The sequence below is a fragment of the Mugil cephalus genome, chromosome 2, assembly GCF_022458985.1.
Source record: "Mugil cephalus isolate CIBA_MC_2020 chromosome 2, CIBA_Mcephalus_1.1, whole genome shotgun sequence".
Lineage (NCBI taxonomy): Eukaryota > Metazoa > Chordata > Actinopteri > Mugiliformes > Mugilidae > Mugil > Mugil cephalus.
Genome location: NC_061771.1, coordinates 3,514,298 through 3,533,470, shown reverse-complemented (window position 1 = coordinate 3,533,470; position 19,173 = coordinate 3,514,298). Strand labels below are relative to the sequence as shown.

At 36.5% G+C, this 19,173-nt stretch overlaps 3 protein-coding genes across 10 annotated transcripts in view; all 3 read right to left on the bottom strand.

Moving 5' to 3' along the window:
* Nucleotides 1-145: 145 nt before the first annotated feature.
* LOC125004025 (asialoglycoprotein receptor 2-like) lies at nt 146-3,580 on the bottom strand. The gene is made up of 5 exons (XM_047578349.1): nt 3,500-3,580; nt 1,937-2,017; nt 1,348-1,490; nt 1,150-1,250; nt 146-991 (listed from the first exon to the last, which is right to left on the bottom strand). Exons 2-5 carry the CDS (start codon nt 1,980-1,982, stop codon nt 844-846), a joined length of 438 nt encoding a protein of 145 aa, XP_047434305.1. The 5' UTR covers nt 1,983-2,017; nt 3,500-3,580; the 3' UTR covers nt 146-843.
* A 2,094-nt stretch (nt 3,581-5,674) lies between these two features.
* On the bottom strand, nt 5,675-17,542 carry LOC125004022 (CD209 antigen-like protein C). Of its 8 annotated transcripts, XM_047578343.1 has the most exons (11): nt 17,495-17,542; nt 16,691-16,753; nt 15,870-15,932; nt 14,598-15,128; nt 14,261-14,323; nt 14,043-14,112; nt 13,112-13,168; nt 8,493-8,561; nt 7,569-7,702; nt 6,930-7,030; nt 5,675-6,817 (listed from the first exon to the last, which is right to left on the bottom strand). In XM_047578343.1, exons 5-11 carry the CDS (start codon nt 14,261-14,263, stop codon nt 6,676-6,678), a joined length of 576 nt encoding a protein of 191 aa, XP_047434299.1. In that variant the 5' UTR covers nt 14,264-14,323; nt 14,598-15,128; nt 15,870-15,932; nt 16,691-16,753; nt 17,495-17,542; the 3' UTR covers nt 5,675-6,675. The 8 variants fall into 8 exon arrangements, with proteins under 8 accessions (XP_047434299.1, XP_047434296.1, XP_047434303.1 ...); XM_047578340.1 differs by having other exon boundaries at nt 15,870-16,753; nt 17,495-17,541; XM_047578347.1 differs by lacking the exon at nt 17,495-17,542 and having other exon boundaries at nt 15,402-15,932; nt 16,207-17,348.
* LOC125001510 (filamin A-interacting protein 1-like) overlaps nt 17,531-19,173 on the bottom strand; it is a 21,883-nt gene continuing 20,240 nt past the window's right edge. The window contains exons 20-22 of the mRNA XM_047577242.1: nt 19,089-19,151; nt 18,283-18,345; nt 17,531-17,556 (exon numbers count right to left, since the gene is read on the bottom strand). Of these exons, the coding sequence (XP_047433198.1) occupies nt 17,531-17,556; nt 18,283-18,345; nt 19,089-19,151 (152 nt within the window). The remainder of the gene's footprint in view (nt 17,557-18,282; nt 18,346-19,088; nt 19,152-19,173) is intronic.

Genomic DNA, 19,173 nt, shown 5'->3' with positions numbered 1-19,173 from the left:
GTACAAAATTGACATATGAACCAATATGTACCTCATATAACTCTGGAATTTATTTCCTCGGGCCCCATTACTAGAACTGACTTTGAACATTTTGAAGACATTTTTCAAATGAGCATGGTATTTTACTGTTTAGTTTGATCCTTACTTTTGTTTTGTGTTTTGTTTTTTTTTTTGTTGTTTTTTTTTTAAGTATTTTGAGCCTCTTAAACAGCGTCTTTATGAGGAACATCGATGCTCCAACTAGATCTTGGTCAGATTCCTACAAGAAGCTGAATGATATCCATGAAGGCCAAGTTTTCTTTGGAAGTGTCTAATACGAAACAGCAACAGTGACCATTTATTTTAGAGTTTAATTTAGTTCGAAAGACAGCTCAACATGATAGTCAACAAGGCTCTTAAACTCGTCTTAAACTTGTACTCCTAATGGTGATAATACAATACAAAGTGTTGACACTTCAGCAACAAGAAGCATGTACAAAATATGGTGCATGTAGCATTGCATAACCCATGTGATATATATAGCTTGACATCTTCCTGTTGTCATCTTGTAGTCTACTTCTGCAAAGTCATAAGTGGGATGTTGAGAAAATGCTTAGGTACTTTAGATATTTCAGTTCTTGCATTTGTAACAAATTAACCAATTATCAAACATTTCCAAAAAACACATTTTTCACTACCTTTACAGTTTTCCAGTGTATATTGATGGGAAAAAAATCACAGAAATTCTTTATACCTTTTAACACCTTTTACTGTATATGTTAGCAAACTACTTTATCAGCAGCTTCTTCACAATATAACATAACACCAAATTCTTTAAGGACTTTCACTGTCTGGTACAGATTCTTATAAAGCCAGAGTCATTTCACACATCCAGGCATTTTCTGTGTCACATGGTTTATCATTCCAGCTCTTTTCATTATCATAGAACTTTATCTCTCCGCAGTCTTCATCTCTGCCTTTATGACTGTTGGGTTCATCTCTACCCCAGAACCTGAAACCAAACGTAACAATAATATAAGGTTTTATTATACTGAATACTAACAAATTATTATACTGAAACTACACATGATGAGGCCAAGCTAAACTTTCACATTACTTCAAAATGTACCACACCAACATTTTACAAAAAGTGGTGAAACATGTGTGAACCTTGTGGTTAGTGGAGTCCCATCCACCCACTTCCATATCCCTTCTTCCTCTCTGTCAGTCAGTCCGATCCACATTTCCTTTCGGAAACGTCTTGTAAACTCCTTGTTTCCAGAAACATAAACCTAAGTTAAACTTTCCAAACTGATTGATTATTTCACATTTTTTTTCTTTTTTTTTCTATTCCTCAGATACACCCACTTGTTCTTCTCTGCTGTTGATAATCACCAGGTCTGCATTCCTCTGCTGACAGTAACTTCTGCTTTCCTTCCAGGACTTTTTCTCCAAAGATATATAATAGAAACTACCGCTGAAATACACCCATCCTTGGTGGGAATAATCAGCTGTTAAGAGACAACAACAAAAGCATGATTAAATAAAAGAAGTTCCCCTGTTTAGTTTTGAAATACCTTAATAGGTACACCCTTTGTAGTTGCACTGAAATATAAATACATTGTGAATACTTACAGTACGTTTTAAGTATTGGAGGAGGAAATTTAAGAATTTTAAGTGGTTATGACATTTTATTCCATTACGAATGTTTAAAATTCTTTTCATCATCTATTTACACACAAGCCATGACAACTGGTGTGCAGGATGTGGTTTCTAGTTTTGCTGAATATCTATTTATAAATTAATTTCTTACGTGTTCCTGTTTGCATGGCAACGGTCCTCACCTTTTTCTTATCAATTTCCTTCACTCACTCACTCGCTACCTGTGATGCTACTGATCCATACGTCCAAAGAAAACATGATGGAGTCACATAAATAAACACAGTCCTACACTCACCAAACATAGTCAGCTTCTTCATCATCTCATCTCTCTCTTTGGTCATGTTTTTTAGCACTGCCTCAGTGTCTTCACAACCATCTAAGACAGATGAACACAGTCTGTTAGTAGAACAAAATGGAGAAACTCTCAAGCTGCCAAACACACGAAAATGAACACCACCCCATGTAACAGCAGAGCAAACCTATACAATGACCAGACATAACATTATGACCACCTACCTAATATTGTGTAGGTCTCCCTTGTGCCTTCAAAACAGTTGTGACTAATCAGAGAATGGACATGGGTCTTCTGAGGGTGTCCTGCAGTGCCTGGCAATACAGTTTTATTAGAAGGGGTCTTTAGGTCCTATGGGTTGAGGGGAGGGGCCTCTGTGGATCATCCCAAAGATACTTGATCAGTTTGTGATCTAGTGAATTTGGAGGCCAAGACAACACCTTGAGTTGTTCCTAAGGCTGCATCCTGCTGGGGATGGCTGCTGCCATCAAGGAGTGTCATTGCTATGGGGTGGAGGTGTCTGGTCTGGTCTGGTCTGGTGGGTGGTACATGTCCAAGTAACATCCACATGAATGCCAGGCGCAAACAGCAGAACACTGAATTCTCACAAGACCATCAATGTTATTTACTTCTCCTGTCAGGATGTAATGTTATGGCTGATCAGTGTATAATCTGAGAAGTTTATATGGTAAAAACATTTTTGTTTGTAAAGTTAAGTTAAAATGTTAAAATGTTAAATGTTTCCACATTTTACCTGATCACATATGATTACTTTTATGTAAATGTAACCAAATCAAATCAAATGAACTTTGTTTATATAGCACCTTTCATACAAATGAATTGCAACCCAAGGAATACACACACACACACACACACACACACACACACATAGAATAAATAAATATTAAACAAGTCTGCAGAACACTCCCCCTTCCCACACACACCTAAAACAACACTAAATTTGAGTACGTAGTGCCAAATAGATGGAGCGTGTTGATTTACAGATAGCTCTATGAAAATTGAAAGAAGAAATTCAACCTTTGTTGCATATAAATTTGTTCCAATGGCCAGTTTAAAAAGATGTGCTCTTTGTATTGTGTGCTAATGTCAGTCTTTATATGGAGCTATTTTTGCCTGTTTATTATTTAACATAATTGTAGTTGTCAGCTGAGAAGTGTTGGTTTTCCATCTATAAGACAAACTCTTGACTCAATCATAAAGTAAAGAAAATGAATTCTTCCTTTAACAGTTTCGTAATCTAACCCTATTTTTGAAGAGATGATATTGACATTGAAAAATATAGTATTTACAAGATAGAAAGAGGTATGCTAATTGTTCCATCATGACAGTATTTACACATTAGTTTTTAGTCATTCTTTATGTAACTGCACAGCACACAAGATGTGAACACTGAATTATGATAACACAGCTCAGTTTTAACAAGCGAATAGTTTTAAGTGAAGATCATTATGATCATTACTTTAAACCTGCATTTTCACATTGTAGTTTTATAGCGCATTTTAATATAAGTTCAGGAGGCTAAATTATAAGGAAAATTCAACTCACAGAGAGAAGTGCGCAGGGTAATGTTGAGACCAGCTTGAAGGACGCACAGAAGTCCAATGCTCAGAACAACCAGTTTGTACAGTTTTTCTCCTGTACAGAACATGTAACACACAGTAGGAATTAAATTCATACCATTTCCTTTCACTTCTACACCTTTTTTATAGAAAAAAATGTTAATTTATGAATTAAATGCAAGTGCTTATAATTATAGCTTTATTGTCAAGCACTTGTTACACTGTATAGATCCAGTTTTCTTTGGACTGTAACCTGTTTTCATAAGCATTTATGAAAAGGGACACACGATTGCAGAGCATACACATACTTAAGTCAAGTAACGTGTAGTTTTAGGTAGAGAGAAAACAGAGGGAAAATTTTTAAAAATGTTAAAAAGTTAAAAATTAATTACAGATCCCACCAAAATTCCTTTTTTGGTTGTTGAAAGGTCCAGTGTCTTCATAGTAGCCACAGCTATAGGTTTCCTCTGACATGTTCACATACAGGTCTGATTTCATTAAGTGTGTGCCTTCCTTCCTCATTTTTCTTTCAAAGTGATACATCGAGTGACATCTGCGACACTTTTGCTTACTTCCTGATTTAGACGACTGGAACGTTGAGACACTTACAGAAAAATAGAAAACCTTCACTTGAGAAACTGCAGGTTGCCATGAGTTTTGTTGTACTTCCTATGTGTTTTTCGTCCTCTTCAAACTATAATGATGTCTTTATCTTTAACATGATGATTATGTACAGACAAATTAAATACATATTTAAAAAGAATTATTACCTGCAGTAAATTCAATTCTTGGCCACATGGAGGCAGTGGAAGGATATTGTGAAGTTTACATCGTCTCATTATTTATAGCGGAAAGTAGAAATGATGAACACGTTTCCTTATCCTGTTTCTGGTAACCTACGAATTTAACTCAATATTCACTCTCATCAAGCTTCATGGTCCACCGTAGGCTTTTTTGATGCAAAACGCTATGATCATTTGTAATTTGCTGATTTTGTTTGTCTATCACATTTCCTTTACATTACAGGGCAAGACAGCTGTTAAACACATCACTGAGAGGTAAAAGAGATCAAATGATCATCACTGGCATAGCAACACAGAAAAAAACTCTGAGTTTGGTCAAATTCAATTAGAAAAGGAAGACTGGTCAAATTCCTAAAACTTTTCAGTAACTATTTCAAAGAAAAATCAACGTAGAATATATTACAAGGTTTCATTATTTTGAAACATGCAAACAATTTGGCGATCAATCAATAAGTGTCTCTACAGTAGAAACTGTCTCTAGTTTTGTCAGGCCATGGTGTCTTTTCAGGCTTTGATTAGTTTGGAGGGGTCTTAAAGGATCAGTGTCCACAAACCACACTCATTTAAATCTTAAAATGTTTTTACAACAAGATGTCTAAAATGAAACATGATTCTGGTGACGCAGTCCTACTACCACCCTTATTAGCAAGTAGCTTTTCTGGCCTTCACTTAAAATGAAGAATACAGACTAGTGCACTTCTCATGTGCTGGTGTGCAAACAGGTGCAGAACATGTTCGTGCTAGACTGTTGTTGTAGTCTTTGTTGTAGTTGTTTGGGACACAGGTGACATGGGGCAACGTTGCAGTCACCTTTTGTATCTTGATGTGTGTTTTTGTCCATACCATGTGGTCTTTCAAACGGAGCCACACATCTTCAGCGTACAGTGGCTAAGAGTCATATATTCATTTTCTTCTTGCACACAGTGAACTTTTCAGTTATGCAATCTGCATTATTTCAGTGGTTTTCATAGTCGTAGTTCCTCCTTTCTGCAAAATCTTCATTTGAACCATAATAGTCAACTCGCATAGCATGTGACCAAGTTAAAATCGTACACTTAGACACGGACACTGCTGTTGGTTGAGTCTGGGTGTTTTTTTTTCCATATGCGTCAAAGTAAAGCTCTACCTTCGTCTGCTGGACTCTTTTTTAAACATCAAGATGATGAAGACCATGTTTGTTCTTAGTTAAAAATGTTTTTAAAAGACGTGAAAGGACTTTCAGAGTTGGAGAGTGCCAGAAAGTCTGACCAAGAGTAAAAATGAGAAACAAGAAAAACAGAACTGATGTGTTCGCTCAAACACACTAGAAATAGGCTTGCAAAACAGCAACAATATAGCAACAGAGTACAGAGTTTAAGTTTTATAAAGTAGTGACCTTTATTTAACATAGAAGTTAAAATACAACACAGATCTAATCAAAGCTTGTTGATTCAGGACCAAGACAATTTACTGGAGTAATGTACCCACTTACAATAGGTTGGACAAAAAGAACTGCATTGGAAAACCATCATCTGTCTAGATTAGAAAACATTTTTAGTCAGATGAGAAAATCAAGTTGTATATATATATAAAAAGTTGTGATCTGACCTTCAAATTGAAGTCCAGAGTCTGCACTTAATTCTCTCTGATCTCATTAAGTCAAACTAAGGTTACTCAGGGCTGCAGACCATTGTCTTGAGGTTGTCCCAAGAACAAGGTTGAAGCACGGGGGAGATTGTACTTTCTCTGCTGCAGCTCCTGGAGTCTGAAACAGTCAGCCTCTTCATATTTTAAAATCCTCTCTTGAAACTCATTTGTATTTTTTGGCATTTAATTCAGTTTGAGGGGTTTAATATAGTACTTTTTATTTAGCATTATTTATTTACATCTTCCTCTTCATTGTATTGTTTTTGTGTTGACTGTGTGTTTATATGTTTGATGTATTCTGCCTTATTTACTCTATATAGCACTTTGCTTAACATCTGTTGATGAACTGGCATTGGCATTGACACATTCATTATATAACTGTGACTTGAATGTGTTTTGATAAACAGCTAAAACACCATCAAATACAGTATGTCATGTCCCTGTTCCTAATTATGAGCAGTTAGTCATTTAGTTTAATGACAGCAAATGAGAACATTGCAGATGTTATTTAAAGGTTCATCAAGGGTGATACAATCGACTACAGATTTCTATTTATTTATTTCTATGTACATGCCTTTAAAACTACATACACACTAAGCTAGCAAATCTGTAAATGGTATTCACATCTAAAAATGATAACAAATAGTAATGTTACGTCTTCTGTTCAGCTGCATTTGAGACGTCCACATCACTGCCTTGTCTTTTTTGTTGTCTTGCAGGTGCAGAGGCAGAGTTACGGGAAAGTCTTCTTTTCACATACCCAGAAGAGTGAAGTGGAACAGTCTTCATCATTCCAGCTGTAGTCGTACTCAAAATTCTTTACATTGCCACAGTTTTCGCGTCTGCCACCATTAGGCTCACCTTCACTCCAGTAGCTGAGACCGAAGCAGAACAAAATGACTACAAGCTTGTTTTCAGTATTACAGATTAAAGTTGAACAAGTGAATGATTTATTTAAAATGTGTGTGTGTGTGTGTGTGTGTGTACCTTGTGGTCATTGCGTTCCCATTCACCCATTCCCATCTTCCTTCAGTCTGTTTGTCATTCAGTCCAACCCACATGTACTTTCTGAATCGGCGTGCAAAGTTCTAGTTTACAGAGAAGACAGAAACAAGCTGTAAACATCTTGCAGAAATAAAACTGAACCACTTTTTTGACGAGAAGAGCACATCTCCCTCTACCATCTTTAATGACTTATATAGAAGCACCGTAGAGAGCAGCGTGAGTTGTGAGGACAGCAGAAAATAACAACAGCACCCTCACATCCTCCCATACAGGAGAGCACAGAAACGTTGCCTGTAACATCATCAGAGACCCCTGCCCATCACCTGTCTGGACTGCCCCATGGAATGTGATGTTTACAAAACGGCAATAACATGTGATGTGTGCAAAGTGCAGGATACATTATATATTTATACACTGATATAGGTAGATAATTATTTCAGCAGGTGTGTTTCATTGTTTCTACTGTGTTTTAATTAAAGAAAGCATATGCTACAAAGCACCTGTGTGCAGTTACTGTTGTGAGTAAAAATGTACTCTTGGTGTATAACCTGAATGACTAGTCAGAAAAGTCTGTAGGTCTATGTATCACTTGCCATAAACAAAACATTCACACCCACCCACCTGCTCTTCTTGACTGTTGATAATCATTAGGTCCGCACCTCTTCGAAGACAGTCATTTCTACTGTCTTGCCAGGTTTTCTTCGTAGAAGAAACGTAGTAAAAACTGCCACTGAAAGACACCCACACCTGTTGGGCTTAGTGAAAAGCAGAGAGAACCTTAATATCGCTAACAGCAAACAATAACAAATCATTTTCCATGGTGAAAAACGTCAGTATGTTACTGCAGTTAAGGTGAAAGACCACAAAAAAAAAAAAAAAAAATGGAAGGGATTTAGATATAGACTACTAACAAGCCAGGTATAGCAGGTGCTTTGGGAGGAAAATGCATTTTAATTTTTCTTCACTTTAAATATTTTACTTGGTGATTTGTAATGTAAACAAAAGGCTTGGCTGTAACCTGTTTATCATGAAATATGTTGGGCTGTGATAACTGCAGGTTAGGCTGCTACTGTTGATACTATGGTTGATCTACAGCATTACAGCACTGTTAATATATCTGTCCTGATTCTTTTACAAAACATTAAGACAACGTAGTGTTTACTGACACAAGGAACATGTAAAAAAAAAAAGAAAAAAAGAATGAGACCTGACTACCACATACTTTATGATTTTTTTCTGATATATTTCTATGTATTTGTATGTGGATTCTCTCCTAAAGGTTTCTGGTAAAAATTCAGGAAAAAATATCCACCATGTTTCAAGGACAACTGATTACTGACTGCTTTGCAGCCAGCTTAGGTATCTTAAAATAAAGAGTTAAAAAACAAACAAACAAAAAAAACAAAAAAAAACAGAAGGAACCAAAAAAACAGATGCCTTGTTATAAGCTCACACCTATAAATGTACTAAAACTTTGACATTCAGTCTTATTCAGTCATCAGTCAGTCATGAATCTGAACAGTGAAGTTGTATCTTCGTACTTACTACGGTCATTAAGCATCCTCTTCAGCTCATTTCTCTCTTTGGTTAGACTTTCAATAATGACTGTAGTATCTGAAAAATATTTTTTTTATTTACTAATGATAAATTGTTTCAAATCATTGAATGTTTGACAGATGGTAGTAGAAATAGCAGAACCACTCAGGAGGATGAAGAGGGGAAAAACAGGAACTGAGAGGAAACTTCAGTCAAACCCCAACAGGGGGAATGCTGGGGACTGGGACAGACAGGCTTTGATTAAGGAGCAGGACATACAATGGGTGGAGCTGCAAACCTATCGATGATTAAAAGTGCCACAATTAAATAAATAAATACACCATTAAATAATTATTTAAATATGTAATTAATTAATTAAAATTGGAATTAAATACATAAATGTTTTATTAAATATGTAATTAATTCATTAAATACCATTTAATTTTATGTATAAAAAACATTAAATTATTTCACTATTTACCCAATTATTTCATAGTCTGTGTTGCAGCGCATCATGAGTTTATTTTATGTGTCAAACTCACCCATCAAAGTCAGTGGGCGGGGCTAACGCTGATCTAGTCTGATCCATTGCTTTGGTCTGAAGTAGCATGCCTGGAGAAAGACATGGAGGACCTTTCAAGGGAGTTGGTTAGAGATATTTTACATTTTGCAGAGGATGTGGAAGCGGAGCCTGCAGACCCGGAGCACGTAACAAATAAAGTTGAGGAATTTATTGAAGCTGTTGGACTTATTTCCATACTTCCCAACCAAGATATTGAGAGAGTGACAGCAAATTTAGGAGAACTACTTCCTCGCTTTTCTGGTACCAGGGGCAGGGCGCAACAGGCGCAGTTACTCTTAACCTAACCATAACCCTCTAGAATAACTCGGATTAATGGGTAGTCGGAGAAGCGGCCAGTCGGACTTTTGGGCGGTCGGACTGCCGTATGGTCCCCTCAACATTTGTCTTTGGATGTTTGGTCTTTGGACATGATGTACATGATGGGGCAGCAGGTATCTCCTGTAGCCGAGCCGCAGGAGCCGGAGGAGTTCTGCTCAGAGCTTGCTCAATCAAATGTGCTGCTTCTCTCAGCAGCTCCGGGCAAGTTTTAGCCATCTTGTCCTGCACATGGATGGTCCTGCATGTAGATGACCTTTTATTATGAGCAATTTCTATAAAAATATTGTTTTCACGTTAACTTATTTATTTGAGGTCATGATGCTATTTCTTGTATTATATTATAGAAGACGTCTAATTTGGACTTTATTTTGAAAGCGTCTGGCTGAACCAAAACATCCGGACTTTGCCTTAGTGAAAAACAGTCTGCACCAAAGTAAGGAAGAGTGTTTCAAAAGCACCTGGCTGATAAGGGCACAAGGTTTTTCAGCAATATTTTATGTTATTTAATGTCTCAAATTTAGGTGCCGTTTCCTGACCCTTTGATGTATCAATAGTACAGCATTAGTCTTGGGTCGTTCGCTAATGATTCTTTTGAGTGAATGAACAGTATCAAATCACTATATGAACTGATTCGTTTTCTCAGTTCAGTTGAACAGAGCTCAGCCGCGAGCGCGTGACTCTTCGTGAAACCGGCCAATGACGCAGTTAGCCGGCAGATAGCACAGGGGGACGGTGCATGTGTGTATGTGTGTGGTGTGAAGGCGGGGTTAGGGTAAGTTTTTTGTTTAGAAAGTTATTTAGATATTTGTTTTTATATTTTTAATATCGTTTTTATATTTTCTATTTAAGTTTATGTTGTCCTCTTATATTTTTAATGCAGGTTCCCTATCTTTATTTTTTAGGGCATTTTGTTGTAATTGATATATTTGTTTTTTGCACAACTGAACGAGGCCTATTTTTATTTGTGATCGTTAAAATGTGTTAATATGTTAAAATATAAAATAGTGTTTGTTTGTCATTTTGTTTTATATTTATTTTCCACTTTCATAATCTTTTTGTATTAATTTCAGTGGTATAAAGCATAGACAGTCACAAAGGCTACACTTTGTTTATTTGAAAGGGTGTAAACGCGTCTCTTAGTGTTGGGTCTTAAGCCTATACTGCAGCAAATGGAGGAATATAGTCAGTGATTGAGGAGGGTGATCCGGTCAGTGAATGCTACTGATCTACTGATTCGCGTTGCGTCACTGACTCGAGTCAGTTCGTGAACGGATCACTTACTGATTCGTTCGCCAAGTGAACCACCAGTACATGAACGGGTTAGTTAGTGATTCGTTCGACAAGTGAACCAGTACATTGCAGGTCGCGAGTCAGCCTCTGTGTCACTGCCGACCATTGGTGCCGACACAGAGGCTGAGATGCCGGAAGACCCGCCGGTTGAGTAGTACTGACAGACTCGATGAACGAATAAATTGAACGAATCATTTTAATGAACTGATTCGAGTGATTCGGTACAGTAAAAAGAACGTAGGTTCCCATCACTTGTCAGCATTAGCCGAACCTATTGGTTTAGATTACGGGAGCTAAAGCTAGTTACCATGGTCCGGGTGAATCCTCGATTCTGATTGGCTGTTGGGTGTACATTAAAAGATAATAATCAAATTGCCTGATGACAGTTCTAAAATCATTGCGCTTTCTCAAATGCTTTGGTAACCGTGGCAACAGAAACACAGAAAATACGTTATTTCAGTTTATCAGAACGACAATACAATTGACAAAAAATGAGTGATTTTATAGTTAACTTTAACCTATTTGGTAAATTTGATAATTTTGAAGACGGGTGCAGCAGAAGAGAAAGAGATAAGGGAATATGAAAAGAAGTATATGGAGGTGACACCGGAGGAACTGGACAATAGAGTGAATGGTGGATAATATTTCTTGCAATAAAAACGATTTAGGAAACTATCTGTGGACACTGGAAATTTCGCATGATGCTCTGGACACACGGGGTAATAAGTGCACTGGCCAACTGTAATGTAATGTCTGTAATGTTCTTTACGTAATGTAACGTTAAATAGTCCGCTCAGCCGCTTCTTATGAAAAACTTATGATTTAAACGGTAAAAACAAAATTAACGTATTAATAATTGACCTAATATTTATTTATCCCGTAAGTGACCATGGTATAAGCGGGTTAATGCCCTTCGAGGTGTCCATTATCAGATATTAAGACTTCGCGTCGGATCGTAATTTTAAAGCCATATTTTGTGTGTGTTGTGTTAGCTTTGAATACAGTTAACAAAAAAAAAAAAAAAAAAAAAAAGCAATATGAATCATCAGTTAAAGAGTACGACCATCATTCAGCCGGGAATGCTATACTGCACCTTGCACGCTCTGGATTTTTAGCGTTGAACAAAAATTTTTGTTTGACAGTATCTAAAACCAACATAGATGTTTTCCTTGTCGTTGTTTGTTTTTTTTTTGTTTTTTTTTTGTTTGTTTTACATGAAATGAATTGGTATTTAATGAATTAATGACACATTTAATAAAACATTATGTCTTTAATTCCAATTTTAATTAATTAATGACACATTTCAGTAATTATTTAATGGTGTATTTATTTATTTAATTGTGGTACTTTTAATCCTCCTTACAAACCAGAGACATCAGCAATGCAAACTGACAGCTGGAGCTGACCATATATGGTCAGGGAGCTGTCTCGGCTGCATGATGTGGCAAGACTGATGATCTGTCAGTGGGCACTATGACCGAACCAGTGGGGGAGGAAGTGGTCAGACCTGGAATGTGGTGATGGTGAAAAAAGGAAAGGACAAAAACAACTGCCTTTCTTATCATCTTGTTCCTACTTTCAAGAGGTAACTAAAATACCAACAAAATATGGTTCTTTAAAAATGTCTTTGTACTGTCAGCAGCATTAACATCAAGCCAGGTCAGTGTGACCAGGGTCAAGGAAGGTGTGAATATAAGCTTCCTTGGGGAAGTGATCTTAGGGGCCTTTTCAGATCTAGCATTAAGAGGTGAAACATTTTCAAGTAACCCAAGCAATTCCAGGTAATTACATAAACAAACTCAAAATCATGGGTCTACCATGATCTACAGTACATGACTGAGAGTTTTACATTTTGAACAGAAGTGATAATCGAGTACGTGTTGTGGTAGTTTCTTGAGATAATGTTATCCTCTATTAGCCATCCTGACCCTCTAATTATAATAATTACTAAAACTTGTATTACCCTCTAAATGTTAATATGCCAAATGTCTTCACAGTCATACCTACCTTTGATGGTTCTCTTCAGGTTCTCGCTGTCTTTAATCAGGTTTTTAATACTGGTTTCATTATCAGAAAGAGATTCAATAGTCTATTGATTAATATCATTCATTTATTCATGGAAGTTGATTTCTTCAGTCAGATTTCTGAATCGGGCCTCTATACCTGGTTTGGAAGATACCATCACTTCAAAATAACCAGACTGCATTGTTTAATACAGATTGTCATTTGGTTTCAGTAATTCAAAGCTCAGTCTTCTATTAATGACATAGTCAATGTGAAGAATCTCCTACAAGTCTAAGAAACCAAATGGCAACTCTACCAAACTACGTGCAACATATGATGTTTCACACTTTTTGCACGTACGTTTACCTTCACTAATATTAGACTGAAGCCCCTTCAAGTCTTGAATGTTGCGTACTTTCATTGTTTTACTTACCAAGGTTGATCTTCTTACACTTGTCCCTCTCTTCAGTCAGAGAATTATTCAGGGAAACTGTCAGTTTGAGTGGAGAGCTTACAATCACAATTACACATTCAGATAATGTTCACAAGAAAAATGACAATTAACAATAAAATATACTTTCTACATTGCATTTATTCTTTGACTAGTATTGTTAAAATAAACTATTACGACTGCTTTCATCAGGATCATTATATCTTTTTTCATTTTATTTATTTATTTTAAATTCTATTGTATTTTATTTGTTGTATTTTTGCTTCTGTGAAGTTGAGTGTGCTCAACTACTGGCTACCTGGCTAGTGTGAGATCCAGAACTTTACCACTTAAGCAGAAGTGTGAGACAAAAAGTCGTCCGGAGGATTTAATAATTTCTCAAGAGGGAAAAGACAAAACTAGGTAATTCAACCAGGAGTGGTTTTAAGAGGAAAACTCCCTAACTGGGATGTCCGTTCGACTCATGGCTCTAATTTACTTTTCATCATAAATGGAATTGAGGATGAAGTGTTGATATGTTTGAATTATAATGGTATTTGCGTAACTGCCGATACTGTTGAGGGACACAACTTCATGAGCTGTTCACACTGTTTGTGAGCTGCCAATGGCCGTTGAACTGTGGTAAATTGTGTTGTGTGACTTTGTATATTTATTGTCTGTAATGTTGTGCACCCCTCAGCCATGACTGTACAGTCTGGTTAAGTCTCACTCTGGCCTTTCTGGGTGGATTTGTATGTTGCTGAGATTCACTCTATTACTTTTTTTGTTGTAGGTATTTCTAGATTGCATTGTAATATTTTCATGCATGCCCCACTAAGTTTCCAAACCAAAACCACCACTGTGTAACACATTTAAACTTGTCCCTTGTTGATCCAAGATCTGTCGACTGTTGGTGTTTCATTTTAATAATTACCTTGGTCCTTCAGCTTCCTCTTCAGCTCATCTCTCTGTTCAGTCAGGTTTTTGTTATGAGGCCTCGACATCTGAAAGAAGGTTTTCCATGATCTAGTGTTTTCTGAGAACTTCAATAGTGACAGAGATCTCTAGTGACACAGATATGCAAGTTTCTGGCTTTCATCCTAAACTTGTGTTACCATGTAGCTTTCAAATGAAATCATTGTAATTACTCACCATAGACAGTTCTGTTCAGCTCATCTCTCTCTTCAGTCAGATTTCTGAATCGGGCCTCTATACCTGGTTTGGAAGATACCATCACTTCAAAATAACCAGATTGCATTGTTTAATACAGATTGTCATTTGGTTTCAGTAATTCAAAGCTCAGTCTTCTATTAATGACATAGTCAATGTGAAGAATCTCCTACAAGTCTAAGAAACCAAATGGCAACTCTACCAAACTACGTGCAACATATGATGTTTCACACTTTTTGCACGTATGTTTACCTTCACTAATATTAGACTGAAGCCCCTTCAAGTCTTGAATGTTGCGTACTTTCATTGTCTTACTTACCAAGGTTGATCTTCTTCCACTTGTCCCTCTCTTCAGTCAGAGAATTATTCATTATTCATGTCTCGTCATGTTTGTGTTTTCTCATTTTTGTTCAGCACTTCCTATTTTATTTTGTCTAACTCTCCTCCTAATTATAATAATAGTGACTGACTATCATCCTAAAACTTGTATTACTCTCTCGATGTTAATATGCCAAATGTCTTCACAGTCATGCCTACCGTTGACGGCTCTCTTCAGGTCCTCGCTCTCTTTAATCAGGTTTTTAATACTGGCTTCATTATCAGAAAGAGATTCAATAGTCTATTGATTAATATCATTCATTTATTCATGGAAGTTGGTTTCTTCTGCTCGATATACATAACGTTTTCTGAGAACTTCAATAATGACACAGATATGCAAGTTTCTGGCTTTCATCCTTAAAGTTGTGTTACCATGTAGCTTTCAAATGAAATCATTGTAATTACTCACCATAGACAGTTCTGTTCAGCTCATCTCTCTCTTCAGTCAGATTTCTGAATCGGGCCTCTATACCTGGTTTGGAAGATACCATCACTTCAAAATAACCAGACTGCATTGTTTAATACAGATTGTCATTTGGTTTCAGTAATTCAAAGCCCAGTCTTCTATTAATGACATAGTCAATGTGAAGAATCTCCTACAAGTCTAAGAAACCAAATGGCAACTCTACCAAACTACGTGCAACATATGATGTTTCACACTTTTTGCACGTACGTTTACCTTCACTAATATTAGACTGAAGCCCTTCAAGTCTTGAATGTTGCGTACTTTCATTGTCTTACTTACCAAGGTTGATCTTCTTCCACTTGTCCCTCTCTTCAGTCAGAGAATTATTCATTATTCATGTCTCGTCATGTTTGTGTTTTCTCATTTTTGTTCAGCACTTCCTATTTTATTTTGTCTAACTCTCCTCCTAATTATAATAATAGTGACTGACTATCATCCTAAAACTTGTATTACTCTCTCAATGTTAATATGCCAAATGTCTTCACAGTCATGCCTACCGTTGACGGCTCTCTTCAGGTCCTCGCTCTCTTTTATCAGGTTTTTAATACTGGCTTCATTATCAGAAAGAGATTCAATAGTCTATTGATTAATATCATTCATTTATTCATGGAAGTTGGTTTCTTCTGCTCGATATACATAACGTTTTCTGAGAACTTCAATAATGACACAGATATGCAAGTTTCTGGCTTTCATCCTTAAAGTTGTGTTACCATGTAGCTTTCAAATGAAATCATTGTAATTACTCACCATAGACAGTTCTGTTCAGCTCATCTCTCTCTTCAGTCAGATTTCTGAATCGGGCCTCTATACCTGGTTTGGAAGATACCATCACTTCAAAATAACCAGACTGCATTGTTTAATACAGATTGTCATTTGGTTTCAGTAATTCAAAGCCCAGTCTTCTATTAATGACATAGTCAATGTGAAGAATCTCCTACAAGTCTAAGAAACCAAATGGCAACTCTACCAAACTACGTGCAACATATGATGTTTCACACTTTTTGCACGTACGTTTACCTTCACTAATATTGGACTGAAGCCTCTTCAAGTCTTAAATGTTGCGTACTTTCATTGTCTTACTTACCAAGGTTGATCTTCTTCCACTTGTCCCTCTCTTCAGTCAGAGAATTCTTCATTATTCATGTCTCGTCATGTTTGTGTTTTCTCATTTTTGTTCAGCACTTCCTATTTTATTTTGTCTAACTCTCCTCCTAATTATAATAATAGTGACTGACTATCATCCTAAAACTTGTATTACTCTCTCGATGTTAATATGCCAAATGTCTTCACAGTCATGCCTACCGTTGACGGCTCTCTTCAGGTCCTCGCTCTCTTTAATCAGGTTTTTAATACTGGCTTCATTATCAGAAAGAGATTCAATAGTCTATTGATTAATATCATTCATTTATTCATGGAGGTTGGTTTCTTCTGCTCGATATACATAACGTTTTCTGAGAACTTCAATAGTGACAGAGATCTCTAGTGACACAGATATGCAAGTTTCTGGCTTTCATCCTAAAACTTGTGTTACCATGTAGCTTTCAAATGAAATCATTGTAATTACTCACCATAGACAGTTCTGTTCAGCTCATCTCTCTCTTCAGTCAGATTTCTGAATCGGGCCTCTATACCTGGTTTGGAAGATACCATCACTTCAAAATAACCAGACTGCATTGTTTAATACAGATTGTCATTTGGTTTCAGTAATTCAAAGCTCAGTCTTCTATTAATGACATAGTCAATGTGAAGAATCTCCTACAAGTCTAAGAAACCAAATGGCAACTCTACCAAACTACGTGCAACATATGATGTTTCACACTTTTTGCACGTACGTTTACCTTCACTAATATTGGACTGAAGCCTCTTCAAGTCTTAAATGTTGCGTACTTTCATTGTCTTACTTACCAAGGTTGATCTTCTTCCACTTGTCCCTCTCTTCAGTCAGAGAATTCTTCATTATTCATGTCTCGTCATGTTTGTGTTTTCTCATTTTTGTTCAGCACTTCCTATTTTATTTTGTCTAACTCTCCTCCTAATTATAATAATAGTGACTGACTATCATCCTAAAACTTGTATTACTCTCTCGATGTTAATATGCCAAATGTCTTCACAGTCATGCCTACCGTTGACGGCTCTCTTCAGGTCCTCGCTCTCTTTAATCAGGTTTTTAATACTGGCTTCATTATCAGAAAGAGATTCAATAGTCTATTGATTAATATCATTCATTTATTCATGAGTTGGTTTCTTCTGCTCGATATACATAACGTTTTCTGAGAACTTCATATACTCGACACAGATATGCAAGTTTCTGGCTTTCATCCTAAAATTGTGTTACCATGTAGCTTTCAAATGAAATCATTGTAATTACTCACCATAGACAGTTCTGTTCAGCTCATCTCTCTCTTCAGTCAGATTTCTGATCGGGCCTCTATACCTGGTTTGGAAGATACCATCACTTCAAAATAACCAGACTGCATTGTTTAATACAGATTGTCATTTGGTTTCAGTAATTCAAAGCTCAGTCTTCTATTAATGACATAGTCAATGTGAAGAATCTCCTACAAGTCTAAGAAACCAAATGGCAACTCTACCAAACTACGTGCAACATATGATGTTTCACACTTTTTGCACGTACGTTTACCTTCACTAATATTAGACTGAAGCCCCTTCAAGTCTTGAATGTTGCGTACTTTCATTGTCTTACTTACCAAGGTTGATCTTCTTCACTTGTCCCTCTCTTCAGTCAGAGAATTATTCATTATTCATGTCTCGTCATGTTTGTGTTTTTCATTTTTGTTCACACTTCTATTTATTTTGTCTACTCTCCTCCTAATTATAATAATAGTGACTGACTATCACCTAAAACTTGTATTACTCTCTCGAGTTAATTGCAATGTCTTTCACATCATGCCTACATTGACGGCTCCTCAGTCCCGCTCTCTTTAATCAGGTTTTTAATACTGGCTTCATTATCAAAAGAGATTCAATAGTCTATTGATTATATCATTCATTTATTCATGGATTGTTTCTTCTGCTCGATATACATAACGTTTTCTGAGAACTTAATAGTGACAGAGATCTTATGACCAAGCATTTCTGGCTTTCATCCTAAAGTTGTGTTACCATGTAGCTTTCAAATGAAATCATTGTAATTACTCACCATAGACAGTTCTGTTCAGCTCATCTCTCTCTTCAGTCAGATTTCTGAATCGGGCCTCTATACCTGGTTTGGAAGATACCATCACTTCAAAATAACCAGACTGCATTGTTTAATACAGATTGTCATTTGGTTTCAGTAATTCAAAGCCAGTCTTCTATTAATGACATAGTCAATGTGAAGAATCTCCTACAAGTCTAAGAAACCAATGGCAACTCTACCAAACTACGTGCAACATATGATGTTTCACACTTTTTGCACGTACGTTTACCTCACTAATATTGGACTGAAGCCCTTCAAGTCTTGAATGTTGCGTACTTCATTGTCTTACTTACCAAGGTTGATCTTCTTCCACTTGTCCCTCTCTTCAGTCAGAGAATTATTCATTATTCATGTCTCGTCAGTTTGTGTTTTCTCATTTTTGTTCAGCACTTCCTATTTTATTTTGTCTAACTCTCCTCCTAATTATAATAATAGTGACTGACTATCATCCAAAACTGTATTACTCTCTCGATGTTAATATGCCAAATGTCTTCACAGTCATGCCTACCGTTGAGCTCTCTCAGGTCCTCGCTCTCTTTAATCAGTTTTTAATACTGGCTTCATTATCAGAAAGAGATTCAATAGTCTATTGATTAATTCATTCATTTATTCATGAAGTTGTTTCTTCTGCTCGATATACATAACGTTTTCTGAGAACTTCAATAGTGACAGAGATCTCTAGTGACACAGATATGCAAGTTTCTGGCTTTCATCCTAAAACTTGTGTTACCATGTAGCTTTCAAATGAAATCATTGTAATTACTCACCATAGACAGTTCTGTTCAGCTCATCTCTCTCTTCAGTCAGATTTCTGAATCGGGCCTCTATACCTGGTTTGGAAGATACCATCAC

What these genes read in the sequence shown, in the direction of transcription:
- LOC125004025 (XM_047578349.1), bottom strand. Translation starts at nt 1,982, where the DNA reads ATGACCAAAGAGAGAGATGAGATGATGAAGAAGCTGACTATGTTTG. An exon ending in TCAACAGCAGAGAAGAACAA is followed by an intron (nt 1,251 to 1,347) that starts GTGGGTGTATCT and finishes TCTGGAAACAAG; the next exon opens with GAGTTTACAAGACGTTTCCG. An exon ending in GGGACTCCACTAACCACAAG is followed by an intron (nt 992 to 1,149) that starts GTTCACACATGT and finishes GTTTGGTTTCAG; the next exon opens with GTTCTGGGGTAGAGATGAAC.
- LOC125004022 (XM_047578343.1), bottom strand. An exon ending in GAGGAAGCTGAAGGACCAAG is followed by an intron (nt 13,169 to 14,042) that starts GTAATTATTAAA and finishes TCAAACTGACAG; the next exon opens with TTTCCCTGAATAATTCTCTG. An exon ending in TCAACAGTCAAGAAGAGCAG is followed by an intron (nt 7,031 to 7,568) that starts GTGGGTGGGTGT and finishes TCTGTAAACTAG; the next exon opens with AACTTTGCACGCCGATTCAG.